Source organism: Macrotis lagotis, chromosome 2 (genome assembly GCF_037893015.1).
Source record: "Macrotis lagotis isolate mMagLag1 chromosome 2, bilby.v1.9.chrom.fasta, whole genome shotgun sequence".
Taxonomy (NCBI): Eukaryota; Metazoa; Chordata; class Mammalia; order Peramelemorphia; family Peramelidae; genus Macrotis; species Macrotis lagotis.
Window position 1 is genome coordinate 184,249,224 of NC_133659.1, and position 22,648 is coordinate 184,271,871.

Consider the following 22,648-nt stretch of genomic DNA (forward strand, 5'->3'; position numbering starts at 1 on the left):
TCATAAAACATATTCTCCTGGGATTGGTGGGTGGGAGTGGGGACAGTATGTATAGATATAAATAAAGAATATTAAAAGCTAATATTTATATAGTGCTGAGTTTTACATATGTAATTTAATTTAATACCCACTAGCCCTGGGAGGTAGGTACTATTATTATTTCCCACTTGAATCTGGGACTTAACCAAAGTCAAAAAACAAGAAAAGTGTCCAAAAGAAGATGTGAACTATGGTCTCTCAGATTCCAAGTCCAGAGTGCTAACCATTGTACAACCTAGATGACTGTATAAAAAAATAAATACAAAGCAGGGGGTGGGGAGGAGTGTTGGAAGTGTTAACTACTTCAGGAATCAGGAAAGAGTTCTCATAGTTGTTAGCACCTGAGCTGATCCAGAGCTTGCAAAATTTGATGTCAGAATGGAAATAGCTTAGTATAGTTACACATGTATAACCTATATCAGATTGCTCACTTGTCAAGGGGAGGGGGAGGAAAAAGAGAAAAGTGTGGAACTCAAAATCTTACAAAAAGTGAATGTTCAAAACTCTCTTTGCATATAGCTGGAATGATAAATTTAAATTAAAAAAAGATTGATGGCAGTATTCTAGGCTTAGAAGGAGGAGAATTTCAGGCACTTTGGCTGGAAGGTGGGGTGGTGTATGAAAGGATGCATGGCAATGGGTAATCAGTCTAGAAAGATATGTTGAAGTCAGACACATTACCACACTTCCTCATGTAAACATACATAAATATAATACATATTATTAATGTATTAATAAATAAAATAAATACCCTGTGATGGGGGAGATGTGGAGAGGCACAGGGAAATGGGGTACAACAACTGGAAGGAGTGAGAAAGGTATCTTGAAGGAGTTGGTACTGGAGTGGTCCTTGAGCTGATTTTGGAAGGGAGGAGGGAGCCATGGTGTCAATGTATCAGTATTCCAAGCTCCGTGCAAAGCTGGAGGTTCAGAAAGGGAAGGGAAGGAGTTTGAATTGTAGCCTAGAGACAGTAGAATCATTTTGTAAGATATAACCTGATCCTTGACCTCCTAACCATGTTTCACAAACTTCTCATGTAGTTGGGAGTCAGAAACTTTCAGAATGTTGAAAATCCTCCTCAACTGAACTCTTTCTGGGGCTTCCCTTTAATCCACAGGGCTTTCTTCAGAGTGGTTGTTGTTGTGGCCACTAAATACATGACAGGACAGATTCTATGTGTCAGTAGGGTGGGATTTTTTTCTATCTCAACCATAAGTCATTGGAAAAGCTGGGAACAGAAAACCTGAATATCCAGTTTGGAGGAGAAATGCAAGCTGAGTTTCAGCAAGTTTCCTCCTTTTCCCTGGTTTTCCCTTACCCTTTCTCACTGAGATAGGAATACCACATTGCCCATGGAGAGGGGTGCCCCTATTTACTTAGCTGCCCCATATTCTCTATTTTAAGTTTTATCTCCTCAGTCCTTTCCTCATCATATTCCCTAACCCTAATCCCCTTCAGTTACCCTATGCCTCAAACCCTTTCCCAAAGCACATCAGGTCATAGTTTCAGGATAGGTGACCTCAAGGGCTCAGAAAGCTGGCCATCCAAATTCATACTAAAGGCTGGCATTGATTCAATTCAAAAATTCAATTCAACAAGTATTTTAAAAGTGCCTATGATATACAGCATACTGCACTAGTTAGTTACTGGTGATACAAGGTTCAAAAGAAAATTTCTTGTTATGAAAAGGCTTAATTCTAATAAAGGGAAATAGTATATTTCTAACAGTAAATTCTGGGCAGCTATGTGACATAGTGGATAGAGCATTGGACTGGTTATTCTGAGTTCAACAACTACAAATGGGGTCATGAAGAATAGGGCACAACTGAACAACAGCAAAATAAATTCAATATAATTATAAAGATAAAGAATTGGGGGTGATGAGAAGAGAACCAATAACTAGGAAAATCAGGAAAAGCCACTTTTTGGGAATTGTGCAGAAACTCAGTCTTAAAAGGACAAGAGACAAAGGTAGGAAGGGAGAGTATCCCAAGAGTGAAATGCAATCTATGCAAAGGTATAAAGAACAAAGATGGAATTTTTACAGAAGCAGGCCAGCTTGACTGGGCCATAGGAAAGGGGAAGGAATCAGAAGCACCTGAAATATCAGACAGGGGCTTATATTTTTCTTCTTAGAAAAAGGAGCCATTGAAGCTTCCTGAAAAGGACACATGGTCTAACCTATGCTTTAGGAATATCAATTTGGCAGTTCTAAGGAAGAGGGATTAGAGAGGGGAAAGATTCAAGGCCAAAAGAACAATTAGAAGACTTTTAGAATTTATCTCTTAACATACCAGTTCCCTGACTCATTTCCTTCTCCTGTACCACCAAAAAAAAAAAAAAAAAAGAGTATGTAGGGGTTGGGATAGGGAGAGTAAGAGGGAGAAAAGAGGTAAAACATTGAAGTAAATTCCCTTAGTCAGAAACCAAGGCACAAACCAAGTGAACAATCAATCATTAAGAATGTATTGCCTGCTTACTAATGGGTGATGGATGCACAACAGTGAAAGTGAAAAAACCTTTGACCTCAAGGAATTTATATGTGTAGAGTTGGAAGGGAGATACAAACAGTTGGTAATTAAATATAGGATAGGAGTTGGACTTATGAATTCAATAGTATAGGGAATTTCCAGGTGAAGAAGGTCTCACTATGAATGCAGATTGGCACTTTCTCTGAAATTATAGCATTTTTTGTTGTTTAGTTTTTTCATCATGTCTGACTTTTTGTGATTCTATTTGGGCATATCTTGGCAAAGATATGGTAGTATACCATTTTCTTCTCCAGCTCATTTTACAGATGAGGAAACTGAGTCAAACAGGGTTAAATAACTTGTCCAGGGTTAAACAATCTGTTGCAGAGAAAAATTTGAATACTGTTCTTCATGGTTTCAAGTAAAGTTCAGGGCATTACCACAATGCTTCTTGTAAACATGGAGCATAAAATAAATACACTGAGATGGGATAGGGGTGGGAAAGAAAAGGATTTCTTTCCTTCTCAATGGGTGGGGGAAGGAGAAGGGAGAAGAGAATTTGGAACTGAAAATATAAACGACATTGAAATTAAAAAATAATTATAGCTATTGATTACATAGCACTTTAAAGTTTTCAAAGTGCTTTACAAATATGTCATTTGAACCTCACAACAACTGATTTACTGATTCACATTTACTGATTGTCTGGTTCCAACCTTTCTTTCCAGGCTGACAACATGCTTCTCCCTTAACGCACTCCATGCTCCAGTCAACTGGGATGTTCTTCCTCCTCACTTCTGCCTCCTGACTTCTTTCAAGATTCAGTTCAAATTCCACCTTCTGTGGAAAAAGCCCACTTTTCCTGGGTTCCTTCCCCTAACTTCTCCATATACCTTTTCTCAACGGGAAGGATGGAGATTGGCATCTTGAAGGAGATGGTACTAGAGAGGTACTTGAACTGATCTCTGAAGGGAGCAAAAGATTTCAAGAGGTAGAAGGGAGGAGGGAGAATACCCCAGTCATGGAGTCAATATGTCTGCATTTTAAGCTCTGTGCAAAACCAGAGAGACAGAAAGAAATAGTATGGAAGGAACAAAGGATCCAGTTTGACTGGAGCATGGAGTGCGTTAAGGGAGAAGCATGTTGTCAGCCTGGAAAGAAAGGTTGGAACCAGAGAGTAGAGGACTTTAAATGTTTAGAGGAAGGGTTATTTATTATTATCATTGCTGCTGTTGTTATTAACAAAAATAATTAGTAATTTGGAAGAATGTTTTACAGGACTTTACATTGTACAGTTTGTATAATGGCTATTGTATTTCTTTCCTTTTCAGTGGGTGGGGGAAGGAGAAGGGAGGAGAGAATTTGAAACTGAAAATATAAATAACATTGAAATTAAAAAAATAATCATAGCTATTGATTAAATAGCACTTTAAAGTTTTCAAAGTGCTTTACAAATATAATGTCATTTGACCCTCACAACAACTCTGGGGCTTAGGTATGTACTAATGTTATCTTCATTTTAAAGATGAAGAAATTGAGACACAAGGAGGTTAAGTGACTTGTCAAGGGTCATACTAGCATATATCAAAGGTCAGATTTGCACTCATTCTAGGTCCAACTCTTTATCTAATGTCATAGTTATTTCATGGAATCGCAGAAATTTCTTAATCCAGGAGAATGGCATGAACAGACCTGTGTTCTAGTTTCATAATAGGTAAAGGATCAAATAGTGAGAGGAGAGACTAAATACAGGGCTACCTACATAGTACAGACTAGGGAATGATGAGGTCCTGAGCTAGGGTGGTTGGGAGATGAGTAGAGAGATGTTGAAATAAATCTGATAAGATTCCCCATTTCAGTCCAAGACCCCGACTCCCATCCATCTTCCATTCAACTATCCAAGTGATCTTCCAAAATGCAAGCCTGATCATGACAAACACACATTCCCAAATATACAATCCTCTGCCTGGCTTTGAAAGTCCTTCATAAGCTTTGCCCTTCTTACCTCTCCAGTCCTCCTACATTTTATACCCTTCTACATTCTCTACCATTTATCTTCATTGTCCTTTTTGCTATTGTTTATGGAAGACCTTCATTTACTGATTGTCTGGTTCCAACCTTTCTTTCCAAGCTGACAACATGCTTCTCCCTTAACGCACTCCATGCTCCAGTCAACTGGAATGTTCTCCCTCCTCACTTCTGCCTCTTGACTTTTTTCAGGATTGAGTTCAAATTCCACCTTCTGTAGGCTTTTCCTGGGCTCCTTCCCCTAATTTTTCCACATACCTTTTCTCTGAGACTTTTTCCTATTTACACTGTATATATCTTGTCCACACACTTCTTCACTTGCTTTTCTTCCATTAAAATAAAGGCATGGACCATTTTTTGCATTCTTTTTTAACCCCAGTACTTAGTATAGTTTTTGACATTGTAGACTAAGGAGAGAGAGAGAGAGGAATACAGGATAACCAAAATGGGGAGTTAGGAAGACAGTAGGTTTAGGAAGAAAGATAATGAATTGATTTTGCCAATTAAGTTGGATCATTCATGTGGAGCTGTCCAACAGGTATTTAGTGATATGGGATTGAAATTTGGGAGAGAGAAGAGGGAAGACTAGATACATATGATGTTGATTTCATTCACATAGAAATAACACTTGAACCCATGAGAGCTGATGAGATAATCAAGAAAGAGAGTATATAAATAGAAAAGAATAAATCCCTGACAGAACCCAGGAATATAGGTCAAGGAACATGGAAAATGATACTGAAGGGGACACCCTGAAAAATCATTAGGACGAGTCAGAAGTGAATGATTTCCGGGGTGTGGAGTAGGAAAACAGTCTGAACTAGGTTCATAGGTTCAAATCTCTATGGACAAGATATAGTTTCCTCTTGGCTGTAATGGAGGGACAGACTGCTTGAAGGGGTAAGATAAGGTGGGACACAGGGCAAGGATTACATTTCTTTCCCATTGACCTATCATAACCAAGTTGGGATTCCTAGGAACAAAGAAGAGTTTGTATACCACTGCAACCCAGCTCATTTTAAAGTCAAAATACACAGAAACCAGAGGCCTCCACCTTCCTTGTCCCCATTATCAATGCATTCATTCATCCATCCATTTGCTATAGTAACACAGACTAAGAGGAAGTTGGAAGGGACCTCAGAGGCTATCTTAGATCATCTAGTCTAGCATTTTACAGATGAAGAAACTGAGTTAAGTGTTTTAACCCAGGTCCTCTGATTGCCAGTCTTCTTTCCACTGTATCAGACTGCTTCTCATGAGTATGTATTTAATGTGCATAATAGATGCCACAGTGGATAGCATGCTAGACCTGGAGTCAGGAAGGCATGAGTTCCAATCCAGCCTCAGACACTGACTAGTTGGGTGACCCTGGGCAGATCACTTAATCCTGTTTGTCTCAGTTTTTCATCTGTCAAATTAGTTAGAGAAGGAAATGACAAACCCCTCCAGTATTTCAGTCAAGAAAACCCCAAATGGGAACCCAACTGAAATGGCCAAACAACAGCTTATTTAGTGCATAATAGAAGATAATGAACAGTATTGTCTCATAAAACTAAAAGAAGGGATTGAGAAATGTGTCTACAGATAATTTGGCATGAGACTTAATTGAGATAGGCCCTCAAAAGATCATTTAAAGATGAAACTGGAAGGGTAACATATAGGTGCAAAATGGGACAGATTTGTCAATATTCCTAGCACTTACTTGAATTGTTAATGAGAGTAGAATCTTCCCCAGATTCTCTGCTCATCTTCAATCTTGCATCTCCTACCACCTTTCAGATATCTTAGAACCCAATGTCCAGACAGCTCAAACTCCGTATATCCATAAGTTAACATTCTTTTTCCTCTTAAACCCTCCCTCTTTTTATCTTCTCTATTATTATAGAAGGCATCCTCCCAGACCTCAGGCTGCCAACCTAGGAGTCATTCTGGATTCTTCACAATCTCTCATACTTCATATCCAAGCTGTTGCCAAGGTCTGTTGATTTCACCTTTGCAACATCTCTGGAATACACCCCTTTCTTCCTTCTACCACTACCTTGGCACAAACTCTCATCATCTCACACCTGGATTATTGCAATTGTCTGCTGATGAATCAGCCTGCCTCAATTCTCTCCCCATTCTAATCCATCCTCCATTCATCCACTAATGTAATTTTCCTGAAGTGCTGGTCTGATCACGTCATCCCCCTACTTAATAAACTTCAGTGGATAAATAATTCATTCTGCCCAGATTAGGAATGAGCAATCCATTGAGTTACTTCATCAGTACTTCTAAATTGGGTAGAAACCACAGACAATGATCTGAATGGAATAGCCATATGGAAGCACACTGAACTCTCCCCATGCAAAAACACAATAGAATTTCAAAATAACATTAGATTGGTATTTTAGTTGGAAGTCCTTGTTCGAATGTGAATGAGAAACTCTTTGATTAAATATAAATGCCCATTGTCCCACACTTTGAATCTTTACATCATTCCTATAGAAAGTCTAACCAATTTATAATTAGAATGAATTTGAAGAACTGAACTCTCTCTGAAATGATTAATGTAAAAGAAAGAGAAAGGATTAATTCTACTACTAGAAGCATTTCTTGATTTCATTTTTGACCAGGTAGACAGTGGTTAAGTAAAGAGAATGGATAAAGAAGGATTGAATGATTTTAGGAAAATAATTGTTCAAGAGATGTCAAAAATGGACTATTGCTCAGTAACTACAACTCTTTCTTATTTTTTTGGTCAAAAATGGACTATTGTTAAGAGACTATTGCTCTATCTTTTTTTTTAAAGACTAGGTCTTACTTCACTCAGACATAGCTGAAGTTATAGTGACCACTTACAGCCACTACTGCCTGACACAGAAGCTTTGACCTGCTCATTTTCCAACCTGGACCAGTTTCCTTCCTTTGATTGCCTAGTAAAACCTCCTACTCCAAGGAGTACACCATATTGGTGCTGTTCCTAATGTGAACCTCCAATTGACTTTAATCCAACTGAAGTTCAGAATTCTTTTTTTTTAATTTTTATTTAAGGTAATGGGGTTAAGAGACTTGTCCAAGGTCACACAGCTAAGCAATTATTAAGTGTCTGAGGTTGGATTTGAACTCAGGTCCTCCAAGGCTGGTGCTCTATCCACTGTGCCACCTAGCTGCCCCTGAAGTTCAGAACTCTTGAGCTAAGGAGTTCAATAAGCCACAGCCCTCCCTACCTGTCCCCCACCCCACCCCAACCCAGTAGCTATGATCACTGGTGTGTGCCACCACATCTGACTCTAAAACATACTATTGATTGAATTTTTACCTATGCTCTGTTACTAAGTTTTATCTTATGGAATTATAGCTTTCAGTGGGAATATTAGACTTTGCAATTCAAAATGACTTGGGAACAGAGGTAAAGATTTCCAAAAATAGGATGGATTTGTGCCCTTTCTTTTTTTTCCTCTAAGAGGTACTTAGAATATTTCAATTAAAAAAAATTGTCTCTGGCAAGCCTGTCATCAAAACAGAGAATGAAGAATGATTTCTTTCATATTAGTAAGAAAGGGGTCTGGATAACATTTAGAGGTTTTTATAATCCCTTAATTTGATGATTATGATTATGATGGCCTAATAACTGACCATCTTGTACCCAGTTACTTTCCTCTCTGATATATCTTTCACATTACTGCCAAATTGATATTTGTAAAGTACATGTCTGACTATGTCATTCCCTTGCTCAAGAATCATCCCTAGTATCCTTAGGCTAAAATTCTGATGGAACTGAACCAGATTGTAAATATAGCACAGTCTATTTGACTTGATTGATTACATGTCATAGCCCCTTAGGCATTGATCCTGAAGTCAAAATGGTCTGCCTGCTGTTCCTGTACAGAATATTCCACCTCTTCTCTCCATGCCTTTGCCTAGACCAGGGGCAGGGAATTTTCTGCCTGTTGGCCATATAAGCTTGTGATCTGGCCAGGGCAACTGTAAACAGGACTTGAAATTCAATAAATCTAGGAGCTTTTTAATAGTGAATTATTTAAATTTTTGACCAATACAGTAGGCATATTGATGTTATAAATAACCAAATAGCACATGGGAAAAAAGATTCCCCACCCCTTGTCTGGGCTGTGCAGAGAATATCCTGCCTCCTTATCTCTGTTTCTTGTAACCCGCAAGAATCAACCCATCACCTCCTGCAAGAGGACTTTCCTATTTCTCCCAATTATTGATGTTTCCCCACCCCTCAGGACAATTACTAATATGAATTCTGTCCACATTTTAAGCAACTAGGTAGTGCAGTGCTTGGAAGTCTGGATCTGGAATCATGAAGTCCTGCCATTAGGTCTGGCCTCAGATATTTAACTGTGTGACCCTGGGTAATTTAACCTCTGTTGGCTCCAGTTTAATCCTCTGCAAAATGGGTATCACAGTAGCAACTACCTTGCAGAGTTGTTGTAAGGATAAAATAAAGGAATATTTTAAAGTGATACATAAATACAATTATCATTTATTATTATCATTATTTACACATTGTATCTCCCTAGTAAAATGTAAGGTCCTTGAAGGCAGTTAATGTTTCACCTTTGTATTTCCAGCACCTAGCACATTATAGGGGTTTCCTAAATGACTGCTGATTGATCTGGCAAACTGCAGAGGGCTCTCAAGTTGCTTCCTGGCCAAAACAATAACAACAAATCCAACCCTTCAAGCACAGAAAAAGTATCCTTTTTAAACACTAATATTCCTTGAGTAATGCTAACTGGTTACAAATCATGGAACAACCAAAATTGTAGCTGAGCCCAAAGACAAAGACACATGGTTCACACACAGGGTGTAAGTTGATGCATGCCACCACCGATGATGCCATAAGAAATGAATCCAAGAGCTACTTCTAACTATGGAATTGCATGACAGAAAAAAGAAAAGCTGGTAACAATGTGTAATAGGATTCCATCGGTAGAGAGGCTCTCACTCATGTAGTGAAGCTCCAAGCTAAGGGCTTTATGTATGATAAGAAGACTATCTTCATCTACCACCTGTAACCAGATCAGGGATAACAGATAACAGATGATCCCAAGAACGACCTGTACCCATCAAATGAAGAGAAATACCTCCAATATACTGGGTATCCTTCTTGGAGGATTTATAGAAAGACAAGGTCAAGTATTATACAAGATGAGACTGCTGGGTAGGTTGTGATTAATACTGGCAGAGAGAATGCCCTTAGTTAAAGGTCATGGCTCCTTTATTGTTCTTTGGAGCATTTTAAAAGATTGCCTCAGTCAGGAGAAGTCTGTACCCTTTTGGTATCCAATCCCCAGCAGACTTTGTCAGTAGGAAGAAATTGTTTGATATACATCATTATACCCAGGCTAATACCTAAACCATCCTTCTCAGTGGGTTTTTGGATCTTTCCAAAAATGGGTTTACAATCAATGCTATTTTTAGTAATATAAAGAAGTACTGTAAATCACTTTTGTTTAGAGAAATGAAAATTAAAACAACTCTGAGGTACCATCTCACACCTATCAGATTAGCTAATATGACAAAAAATGAAAAATGATAAATGTTGGAGAGGATATGGGAAAACTGAGACACATTTATGTTCTGTTGATGGAGTTAGGAACTGATTCAACCATTCTAGAGAACAATTTAGAACTATGATCAAAGGGCAACCAAATGTGCATACCCTTTGATCCAGCAATACCACTCACTACTAGGTCAAATCCCAAAGAAATTCTTAAAAAGGGAAAAGGATCTTTTTGAACAAAAACATTTATAGTTGCTCTTTTTGTTGTGGCAAAAATTGTAAATTTAGGGGATACCCATTAATTAGGGAATGGCTAAACAAGTTGTGGTATATTAATGTAATGAAATGTTATTGTGCAATAAGGAGTGAACAAGCAGATTTCAGAAAAATCTGGAAAGACTTGTTTGTGATAAAAAATGAATGGGCAGAACCAGTAAAACATTGTACACAGAAAAACACATCAACATTGTATGATGATCAGTCTCCCCCTCAGCAATACAATGATCCAATAAATGATAGAAAATACTATCCACATGCAAAGAAAGAACTGATCTCTGAATTCAGACAGAAACATACTATTTTAACTTTCTGTATTTTTTTAATGTCTTTTTCCTTTTGGTCTACTTCTTCTTTCATAACTATGAGTAATATGGAAATTTGTTCGTACATCTATAACCTATATCAAATTGCTTAACATTTTAGGAAAGGGAGAGAGTAAGAAAGGAGAGAAAAAATTAGGACCACAAATTTTGATAAATGAATGCTAAAAATTGTCTTCACATATAACTAGAAAAAATAAAATACTATTTTTAAAAAATGGGTTTACCAGGGGCACAAAACTTCTAACACTCAAGAAATTAGGAAAGATGTCATTGTGCATTGGCATCTCCATAGCCATTCATAGGGGAATAGACTATGAGAGGCTCAAGAGACCTGGGTTCTGCTCCCCACTTTGGGCTATTCAATATCCTTCTCTTTGTCCTCATTTGTAAAACCAGAGGGTTAGATTATGAAGTCTAAGGTTTATGTGATGCTCAAAAGGAAGAGGTTCTCAATAAGTAATATGTTTACTTCATCGATAAATCACCTAAAGTGAGAGTTATTAACCCATTTTCAAGGTCTGGTCTCTTTCTTTTCCCTCCTTTTCCCCTCTGTCCTAACTTTCCTAAGAAGTTTATTGCTAGTAATAAAGATAAGTCATTTCCTTTTCCCTTCCTCCTCTCCTCCCTTGTCTTTCTTCTTTCTCCCATCTTCTTCCATTTTCCTTTTACTTTATTCTTCCCCTTCTTCCCATTCCCCTTCCCTTTTTTTCTTCCTCTTAGAAGAGATAGATAGGTGGTACAGTGGATCACATACTGGACTTGGAGTCAGGAACACAAGTTCAAATTTAGCCTCAGATACTGTCTATGTGACTCTGGCCAAGTCATTTAGCCTTTCTGTGTTTCAGTTTCCCCCTCTATAAAATGAGGATAATAATGACATCTACCTCCCAGGATTATAAAGCTATATATAAATGCTATCTATTATTAAGTTTAAATCTGTTATAAATAATAATGAGATCTAACATTCCTCTCTTTTCCCCATCTTGTCCCTCTTTCTTATCTCCTCCCTCATAGCCTCCTCCCATCCCTCTCCTCCTTCCTTCCCCTCTCTTCTCTTTTCCCTCCCCAATCAATTCCTTCTTCCCTTTCCTCTCTTCCTTCTCTTTTCCCCCTCCACTCTTTTTGCACTTTGTGTTCAATCACACGCCATTTTGGAGCATTAGCTAAAAAAAAGCTTCCCCCCCACCCCCCATCAGGATAAAATGTGGGAAAGGTTCTTTGAAAGGGGATTCATTCACTGCATTCATTATATCTTCAGTACCTATTATCTTCTTGGCACAAAGTAAGTGTTTTAAGAATAGTTGTTGAGGGGTGGCTAGGTGGTGCAGTGGATAAAGCACCGGCCCTGGAGTCAGGAGTGCCTGGGTTCAGATCCGGTCTCAGACACTTGATAATCACCTAGCTGTGTGGCCTTGGGCAAGCCACTTAACCCCATTTGCCTTGCAAAAAAAAAAAAAAAAACCTTAAAAAAAAGAATACTTGTTGGTTATGTGATGTTATTGGTAGTGATTGAGGAAGTGTGATAGGTAATAAGAAGAATTCTGATCCATATAAATTTTCTTGGCACAGCTGTTACCCCATCCTGTCTAAATACCAGGAGCCATGAAGCCAAGAGGGAACACCCTACCACTCCCCATTATCTAAAATACCTGAAGTCAGAGCCTGGAGAATAGCTGCTGATTTGACTATTATTTTGCATTTTATTTGCATGGTACAGTTATTCCTTGTTCTTATCTCCCAGGACCTCCTTCTGGTCCTTTTTCCTGAGGGATGAGGAAAGAAATGGGAATGTCAATCAAAAGATTTTTACTGAGCACCTTCCCTGGAAGAAGAAAAAAATACCCTATTGTTGTAGGGAAACAGAGATACTCATATAGAACTTTAGTGTACCATAGGATGATGGAATGAACTCTGGAGATTTGAAGACAGAGGTTCCAAACCTGCCTTGTGACTAATCTCCCTCCGCCTTGGTTTCTTTGATTGTAAAATGAATAGGTTGGATTAGATGTTCTCTAATGTCCCTTCCAGCTCTTAAACTAGAACAGTCCTAGGACATTAATAGATAACAGCAATACACACTGTACCAAAAGTCTTAGTGCCAATGTAGCTTAAAAATAGTCCTAAAACTTTTGGCATACCTTGTTTGTTTAGATTAATATTTCCATGATTTTGTCATTTTGGACATTCAACACCTTTTTAGAACTCAACTAGGAGAGGCTAGGTAGCATAGTGGATAAAGCACTGGACTTGGAGTCAGGAGTATCTGGGTTCAAATCCGTTCTCAGACACTTCATAATTACCTAGCTGTGTGGCCTTGGGCAAGCCACTTAACCCCATTTGCCTTGTAAAAACCTAAAAAAAAACCCCAAACAAACAAACAAAAAAAAGAACTCACCTAAATGGTCTTGTTTGTCAGTTATAAGGTCTACTCTTTGGCCTGTTCAGTTGGGCATGAGATACAAAATTGTGTTCAAATGCCACAGCCTTCAACAACTCTGGGCCACTAGATAAGTTATTCTACAGCATTGAAAGAGGGAGACTTAAGGGACTATATGATGTTTTAAAGATGACAAAGTGCATTCTTCACCTTTCTGTAAGGTAAGTGGTATAAATACTATTGTGTCTATTTTATGGATGAGTGAACTGAGGCTCAGGAAAATTCAATGACTTGCCCATATATACAGTGGGGCATTCAATAAAAAGTTAGAAGTTATCATTATGAGGTCAAGTTGGCAGTATATTTCTCTGGTTTTGACACCATTTCTTTTGACACACCCAGACTCTCCCTGCCAAAAAACACATTCACTTTAGCAGTCACTTGATCAACCCCTCACCCTTTTAATTTATTTGTGCTAGATCTCATTCCCAAGGCCAGAAACTCAACCTTGAGAAATGACAATAAACTATGCCATCAAACAATTCAAGTTAATAAATTCCCAGAGTTTGGCATACTCAGATCTTGGCAGATCTAGCCTTCAGGGCACAGTTGGCCTTCAGTACCTGTATAGTCCTCTAGTTTCTACTTAGCACCATATTACATATATTATATGCTATCATTTGCCTGCATAAGTCTTCCAGACTTTCCATTCCAGGAGAAATGTTCTATGCTAGGGAGAAAAGGACTTCTTTCCTTGTAGTAACTGCTTTAGATACTTACTAGCTGTGTGCCCTGAGCAAGTCACTTGTTCTTTCCCAGTCTCATCTTTCCAAATCTATAAACTAAAGATAATAATAGTACCTACTTCCTAAGGTTGTTGTGAAAATCAAATGAGATTAAAATAGATAACAAACTGCAAACTTTAAAGTGTTGTATAAATATTATTATTATTTTATTATTTATAAATCCTCTCATATACAAGTTTAGGTATGAGTTGAATGAAATAGACTCTGAGGGACCTTCCAATTCTGAAACTTTGTGAATCCCTTCTATGTCCTATGATATCCCTTCAATCACAAGAAAAGCCTCTTAAAATGAGAATTTCAAGCAAGAGGATTAATTAGAGATGAGTTTTAGGTGGGTATGGTTCTGTCCATGGTCCTGACTCTGGGTCAAGTTGCAGGGGTCGAATCCTTTGGAGCAGGAGCAGGAAGGTCTGACCTGGCAGTTGGTCTGGTGCTGCCACGGCAAATTGCAGGCAGAACTTGAAATCCAGTAAATCTAGGAGCTTTTTAGTGGTGAATTAATTAAAATTTTGACCAAATTTTTAACTTGATAATTTTGTATGATCAGGAATGTTATAATTATCCAAATGTCCCTTGGTAGAAAAAGAATTCTGCATTTCTGCAATAGAGGAATCCCTACTACAAGCCCTATAAGTGATGTGGAAATCACTGAGGAAGTTGACCTCATTGGATCACTTTCTAGAAAAGAAAAGAACCCCATCCTTCATCCTTTCCTTTAATACTGACCCTCAACCTTCATCCCCAGTCCCATAAACCTATCAGTGAACTGACAAAGCAAGCCCATGTCCTTTATATGCAAGTTCAAAGGTCCTTGGATTCAAGCCCTTGTTCTAGGTATCTTCTAAAACCATTCTTTTTAGTACTAGAACCACAAAACATGGAGAGTACAATGTCTGGATTACTTTTAGACCTGTCATCTCATTTTTAGGTGAGCATAGTTCTTGAGGTTGACAAGTGGCATAATCTACACTGGAGGTGTAAGACTGATGAAGCATTTTTCCTTATATTGTCTTCAGTCTATTCTTTTGTCTTCTTTCTTCCTACTGCAGATCTCTGGGTTAATCTCTTTCTAGATTTGAGTCTTTTCCTGTGGAAAAGTTTAGGGCCAAAGGTATTGAGGCCTAACCTAAAAGGATCTCAGTCAAGTTCAGAAATTATCTGTCCCTCCTCCCAGGTTGGTTGATAGATTTCTTCTCATTCTTGGCCTCACCTAAAAAGTAAGGAATGGTGTTGGAAGGTGTTTAGATCACTTCAATTGTTAAACCACACCTTCCCCTACTTCCCAAGTCACCAAGCAAAAACAATATATATTACTCAACATTCAATTCACAAAGCAAGAGCTATTATCAAGGAAATCTTTATGTGGGTACACAAAGGGGCAGGTGGTACTGGGATTCCAGGCTGGGTTAAAAAAATATTTAAACACTGTAAAGAGAGAGTGACCTCTATTAAGGGCTCATTGAAGCCCAAAGGTGACTTGAGAACTCAAAGACCATTTTGGCTACAGGTCCCACCAAAATGAAAAAGTATTAGACAGGGATCCTAGTGTTAAAAGATCAGTCTAATTAAATTCAAAGAGACATATCTCCAGGCTGTCTGAAAGATATTGAATATATATATATGTACACACACTGTTTTAAATAAAATTATAAAGGGGACCAATTTTATTAGAATACAGTAGTAAAGTTATTTTAAAAAAGTGAATTGGGGGAAGCTAGGTGGCACAGTGGATAGAGCACTGGCCCTGGAGTCAGGAGGACCTGAGTTCAATTCCAGTCTCAGACACTTAATAATTGCCTAGCTGTGTGACTTTGGATAAGACACTTGAAAACCCCATTGCCTTAAATAAATAAAATTTTTTAAAATGTGAATGGACCCCACATAGTATTGTAGGGGAACTATCATCTGTGACAGCCACAAACTCCTAGGGTCTCAAAGTCTGGAAACAAATAGAGAATAAAGAGAATAGGCATATGATAATTGATCCTAGTGTCCTAGGACAAGATAAAATTCCTATCTCTCCGAGGTTGTATGCCCTCATTTCCTTCCCCAAGGTCTTAACTCCCTATCCAAAGGTACTTGCATTTTCTCTTGAGCCACCCAATGTTCAGCACAAATTTCCATTCACATTTTGTAAGGTTGTGGTTAATGGTAATAATGACATTATGTTGTGCATTTGTTTGTCTGTTGTGTAATTTGTGTTTGTAATGTTGTGTAATTTGATTCTCACAACTACCCTGTGAGGTGTTACTATTATCCCCATGTCAAAGCTTGGTTTCCTCATTTACAAAATAGAAATAATGACACTTACGCTCCCTAATTCATAGAGTTGATGTGAGGAAAGGTTTAAAGAAGTCTGGAAACATGAGCTATCATTATTATGTCATATTTCCCTAAAGGTCTTCACCTCTCCTGGGCAAAGGCAAGGCTGGTCACATTCTCTGAGTGACACATTGAAGATGAGAGGAAGAGAGACAGTTAATATTAGTTAGCTCAACATGACAACCTCTGGACCCTAGTGAGTGACCAGCCCTGGTGGGATCAATCCAAAATTGGGTGAATGAATGACAAGTCAGAATGTCTTGTTCAATTTTACTCTTTGAGGCTAACATTCAAGAACAAAGAATGCACTCACCTATGAAACTTTCAATAGAACAGAGGAAACATTGGCACTCTCCCAGTCCAAACACTGAGCATTCCCCCCTAAGCTCAGCTCTTGGTTTATAGAAAACACCTGACTAATTCAGAGCAGTCCACCAGAATATTGTTACTTGAACAGGAAAGCCTAGTCTACTTCGAGACTGATTTAGGAATGCAGAAAACAACAGATTAGAATAGTCTTAGATACAACTATCATTTTGACTTTTTTGAATGGCATTAATGATTCTCAACTGTCTCAGAGAAGAGAGCAGGTGCCTGTTCTCACAAGGAAAGAAAATCTGTTTCAGCATCGTTAATTACCTAGGCTGTCTCCCATACCCATCTTACACCCAGATCCTGGAAAACACTGATTGAGCTTTTGCATGTGCTCCTCTCAGCTCTAGATCTGGAATCTTCTCTCTCCTTAACACTACTTCTTAGAATCCCTAGAATCCTTCAAAGATTAGATACCACCTCCCCCAGATGTCTCTTCTGATGGCCTCCAATTATTAATACAGATTTATTTATTCAAATTATATTCAAATTACCTATGTACATGCTGTATCATCTCAGGGAAGTATAAGAAGCAGTAGTTCCCTCCTTCCACCATAGGCTTTTTTGGCCTTTGTATCCCCATACCCACATAGAGAATTGGGTTTGGAGTCACTAAGATCTGGGTTCAAATCCTGCCTCTGTTATCTGGCTATGTGATCTGAGCAAATCATTTTATCTGATTTGCCTGACAACTTTCCAAGCCTATATACATTGCAGAGAATCTGAATGTTCCCTTTATCAGTGAAATCACCGATCCGGTCCCTTTCTCCAACTCCAGTACATAAGAGGGGCAATGAAAATATGTCGAATTAAACTGGCTTTTCCCCATATCTGGACTTGATGAGGCTGGGATGGGGAAGGGGGGCGCAAAAGGGTTGTCAGGACAACTAGTAAGTAAGCCAGAGACATATCTGAAAAGTCCTCAGTGAAGCAAGACATCCAAATGCTATTTGGAGGTGAGACGTGGGGAACTCCCCCCGCCCCATCCTAGAAGTCTTTGAAATTGGAGTTAATCACAAAGTTTACGCAGGGTCTGGGAGGAGGGTTCCCTTAAGGAAACCGCTTGTTATTGCTATTTTTCTTCCATTCAGTCTCCTCCCTCATAAGGAACTGGTGAAGTTCTCTGAGTGGAGCGCCCAGCTTCCTCTTTTCCACATGTCTCTTCACTGCCCGCAAAAAACTCCGCCAAACAAACATTAAACAAATCCTAAACTTAACAGAAACAAAAACAACACCACCTCCCCCAGCAAACCTATGCTGAATGGGATGGAGGTGCACACTGAGAGATTCTGGGGTCCAGGAGGCGACCAGTCAGCATCCAACGAGATCCTCCCCGGCCCAAGCATCGGCTCTTTTCAGGGGGACTCCCAATGACATAGGGACCCATCCTGTCTGTCCCTTCAGGTTGGGCATTCAGGATGTTCATACTAGACTCTGAACCAGAGAGAGCCTTCACCAACTCCCCTAATGGGGCAGTGCACTCCCCTCCCCGGGGATTTCCCAGTTAGAGGGTAACCAAGCAAACCACAGCAACAGTTCCTTCCTTGCTGTCTTGGGACTTCTTCCCTGCCTCCTCCCTTCCCTCTGTCTCAGGAAGGACTCCTCTACCCCCCCCCCCGCCCCCGTGCCTCACGGCCTCCCTGCCGGATGGTGCCCATGCGCTTCCCGCGCCTTACCCAGAATTTGGAGCCGAGCTCCCCCGAGCCACACAGAGCGTCCATGGGGCAGAGCGAAGCCGAGTCGAGCCAAACAGAGCCTGAAGCACCCGCCGAGATGGTGGAGGGTGTGACCGTCGGAGAACCGCCCCAGCCCACCTCCTTCCTCACTCCTTGTACCCGCAGGAACGCCCCTATTCGTCCCCAGATCCCGCCCGGCCCCCTAGCGAGTTCTTCCCCCCCATCCCACTGGTTGTGAAAGCTTTCCCTGGGGAGGCTTGGGACGCTAGAAGGAAAGGGGGAGTGTGACTCAGGTTTGGCTATGAATTACGTCAAGGGGTTCCCCTATACCCTACTTTGAGAATGACTTACCCAGAGTGAAGAGATTCCGGAAGAAGTGAGGGGCCCGTCAAATAGAGAGCCTTTCCCTATAGGCATTCGGGGGTTAAAGTTTCTATTCCTCTTCACAAATAGTACACCATGTCTCAAAAGTCTTCCCAGATGGCTAACTGGACACAGCTCTTGGGTTACTAAAGGTCTCCCATCCCCAAGAGAAAAAACTAAGAGAAATAAATAATGTCCCTAAATTCAAAAGCCATTTAGCCTCCAGCGTCCAGGTCTTCACAGTCTTGGGGGATGAATCCAGGTGAAACAGAATCAGTCTTCAGAGACTGCTGGTTGAGGCAAAAATGAGGAAAGGCGAGTTTTGTGCTTGTTAACTAAGTGACTGATGCCAAGTCTTTTGGATTTATGAGAACCAACTGGATGTATCCAAAAATAAATGTCTCCTGAATTACTGATAAAAGCTGTCATCAGGGTCGGAGTCGGCAGGGGTGCAGGTTTGCACCGCTAGCTACTTTACCCAGAAAGCCCTCAAAGTAGGTCCCTACCATCTACTTCCAGGGCTTTCTCTATCCACCCCCTTCCTTCTCCATCCTCCTCTCTTCCTTTCTCCATCCTTAACACACACACACTCTCTCTCTCTCTCTCTCTCTCTCTCTCTCTCTCTCTCTCTCAATGGCCCAGAAGGAAGGAACAAAATTATAAGGTTAGTTAGAACTTGGGTGTCTCTTTGTAGTGCAGATGGCTTCCTGCCTGCCCCTTGTTCTTCATCCCTCCCCGGGCCCGAGGGCTGAGAAAGCTATTTTTTTTTTTTTTTTTTTTTGCCCTTTCCCAGCTCTTGGGCTCTGGCACATGTTCTAAGGCAAAGGTGTTTTTCTTCTTTGGCTCCTTCCTGGACTCCTCCGCAATGGTGGGCGGGCAGCAGCCACCGAAAAAGCAAAAGCAGCCAAAAAGTTCTGACTCTCTCTCTCTTTTTTTTTCTTTCCTTCCTCCCTTCCTTCTGCTTTTCTCCCACCAATGTAGCTCCTAGCTCACCAGAGCTCCCTGGCTTAGCTTTTTGTTTGTTTGGTTACAAAGGACTGGGCCACAGGTGAAATCTAGGCATAGAAACTAGACCTGGCCTTCCTTGAAGGACATATTAGGGTAAGGGTGGAGCTTGAAATCACAGCCTTTTTTCTGTCTTCTTTCCTCTATGGCTGCCTTGGTCCTAAAGAATAACCAATGGTCCAAGCTTTCTCTAATCCAGGTTAGTCTCTTTGAATTCAGACAGGTGCTTTTGGGAGAAGTAGATTCCTGGGTCTCTCATTGTGTTTCCCTCATTCTTTTCTGAAAACTTAAGCTCCCACTAAGCTCCCTACTTTAGAATCAGAAGATTAAAAAAAAAATAAAGTTGAAAATCTTCACCAGTTTTTAAAAGCTCCCACCCCCAAAATTAGATCCTCCATCTTCTTTCCTTTGTATTTAAAATGTGACAATGCCAGTCTCTATCTTTGCAGAGGAAAACTTTTCCCTTCTTCTTATCTTCTTTCCCCTGTTTTCACCTTCCTTATATTCCCTTCCTCTTTCCCACCAGCACTAGCCACCATACATACTCTGGTATGATTGGATGTCTCAGGTAATAATAATAATAGTTCATATTTCTATAGGTAGTACTTTAAATTGTACTTGCTAAGTTTTTTCTCATAATTACTATTGAGATAGGGAATATAGGTATCATCCTTATTTTAATAGATGAAAAATGTGATGCTTAGAGAGATTAATTACTTGCCCAAGGTGACACAATTGGTAAAGGTGGGAACCAGGATCCAAATCCAGGACTTTCAGTTATAGGACCCATATTCCTGTCATAGGAAATTGGAGATCAGGGATTCAGAGATAAATGTGTCATAGGTTCTTTATTGATAAGGTTCAGACACAGGGATTTCTCCCACTCCCTACCCTCAGGTATTTCGGTGATCTTATTGGGTAAGATTCTTGCTGGGAGTAAGGGGAAGGATAAGGCCAAAGTCTCACTGGGAAGGAAGGGCCTTCACCATCAGAGAAAATTTAAGAAACTGTCTAACATTCATCTCCTCTCAGATGATAAATCTAGAATCCAAAAGAACAAAAATAAAATACACCACTTCACACTTCCTCCCAAAGAGATGATGAATTTATTATTTATTTTTTCTTATGTTTGGTAAGTATTTTATGTTTTCCCCAGTTACATGTAAAAACAATTTTTAACATTCAATTTTAAAATATTGAGTTCTAAATTCTCATACTTCCTCCCTACGCATCCCCCTTATTGAGAAGGTAAGCAATTTGATATAAACTATACAAGGTTCAGACACAGGGATTTCTTCTACTCCCTACCCTCAGGTATTTGGGTGATCTTATTGGGTAAGATTCTGGAGGTAAGGGGAAGGATAAGGCCAAAGTTCACTGGGAATGAAGGTCCTTTACCATCAGAGAATTTTTTTTTTCTTAGGTTTTTGCAAGGCAAATGGGGTTAAGTGGCTTGTCCAAGGCCACGCAGCTAGGTACTTATTAAGTGTCTGAAGCAGGATTTGAACTGAAGTACTCCTGACTCCAGGGCTGGTGCTCTATCCATTGTGCCACCTAGCTGCCCTGCTTATATTTATTTTTAAAATATTTTAATTTTTTAAAGTAACAAGTATTTTTTAAAAAACTAGTCTATTTCTTTCACTTACCCTCATTGAGCAAATACTTTGAAAAACCCTGAAACCCTAAAAAAAAAGTTAAAAAAAAGAAAAACCCTGAAAAACAAATTCCTCATTATATAGTTACCTAATCCTGCAAGACAAATGATCACATCAGCCATGTCCAAAAATGTAAGTTTCTCTCTGCATTTTAAATTCATCACATTTTGCTCATGGATGGGGAGTGGCTGATCAAATTGTGTGATGTGATTATGATGGAATACTACTCTTCTTTAAGAAATGATAAGCAGGATACTCTCAGAAAAACCTGGAAAAACTTACATTGGCTGATGCAAAGTGAAATTTATTGTGTACAAAATAGTAATATTGTAAGATTATCAGTTGTAAATTACTTAGTTTTTCCTCATCAATACAATGATTCAAGACAACTCTGAAGGATTTATGATCAAATATGCTATCCAATCCCAGAGAAAGAACTGATGGTTCTTGAATACAGATTGAAGCATACTTTTTAAACTTTTTTTTAGGGTTTTGCAAGGCAAATGGGATTAAGTGGCTTGCCCAAGGCCACACAGCTAGGTAATTATTAAGTGTCTGAGACCGGATTTGAACCAAGGTACTCCTGACTCCAGGGCCAGTGCTTTATCCACTGCGCCACCTAGTCACCCCTAAACTTTAGTTTTCTTGACGGTTTATTTTGGAATCTATGTTGTTTTTGTTTTTACAATATGATTATTATGAAAATGTTTTGCATGACAACACATGTATAGTCTATATCAAATTGCTTGCCTTCTTAATAAGGGGAATGGGTAGGGAGGAAGTATGAGAATTTAGAACTCAGTGTTTTAAAAATGAATGTTAAAAATTGTTTTTACATGTAACTGGGGAAAAATAAAATACTTACCAAACATAAAAAAATAAATTCATCACCTCTTTGGGAGGAAGGGTGAGTGATGTGGTTTATCTTCGTTGTTTTGGATTCAAGATTTATCACTGTATTGGTCAGAGTTCTAGTCTTTCAAAGTTGTTTTTCTCTTTAAAGTTGTAATGGTACAAATTGTTCTAGTGCTGCTGACCTTTTGTGTCATTTTTAAAGGCATCTTCCTAATTTATTCTAGAATTTTCAATTTCATCATTTCTTATGGTATAATAATATTCCATTACATTCATGTCACAATTTGTTTAGCCATTCCTCAAAAGGACATCCCTTCTCTTAGTTTTCAGTTTGAAGCTGTCACAGAAAGATCTGCTATAGATATTTTCACTCTTGAAGATTCTTTTCCTTTTTCTTTGATTCCTTTAGAGTATAGGACTTGTAGAGATATAGTTGGGTCAAAGGGCAGCTCACTTGAATATGTATTCCATGTCTATCTATTTATTATTTATTATCTATCTACCTTTCTTTCTACCTGTTTCTATCCATTCATCTGTTTCTCTATTTCAGGGCAGCTAGAT

General features: G+C 39.2%; 1 protein-coding gene across 3 annotated transcripts in view; it reads right to left on the reverse strand.

Moving 5' to 3' along the window:
- ABCC3 (ATP binding cassette subfamily C member 3) overlaps positions 1-19,016 on the reverse strand; it is a 72,198-nt gene extending 53,182 nt beyond the window's left edge. For 2 of the 3 annotated variants that reach the window (XM_074223721.1, XM_074223720.1), the window contains exon 1: positions 18,561-19,016. In XM_074223721.1, coding sequence (XP_074079822.1) covers positions 18,561-18,626 — 66 coding nt within the window. In that variant the 5' untranslated portion in view covers positions 18,627-19,016. Of the gene's footprint in view, positions 1-18,209; positions 18,330-18,560 lie in introns of those variants that run through there. The other variant, XM_074223722.1, reaches the window with a different exon arrangement.
- Between the last annotated feature and the right edge of the window lie 3,632 nt (positions 19,017-22,648).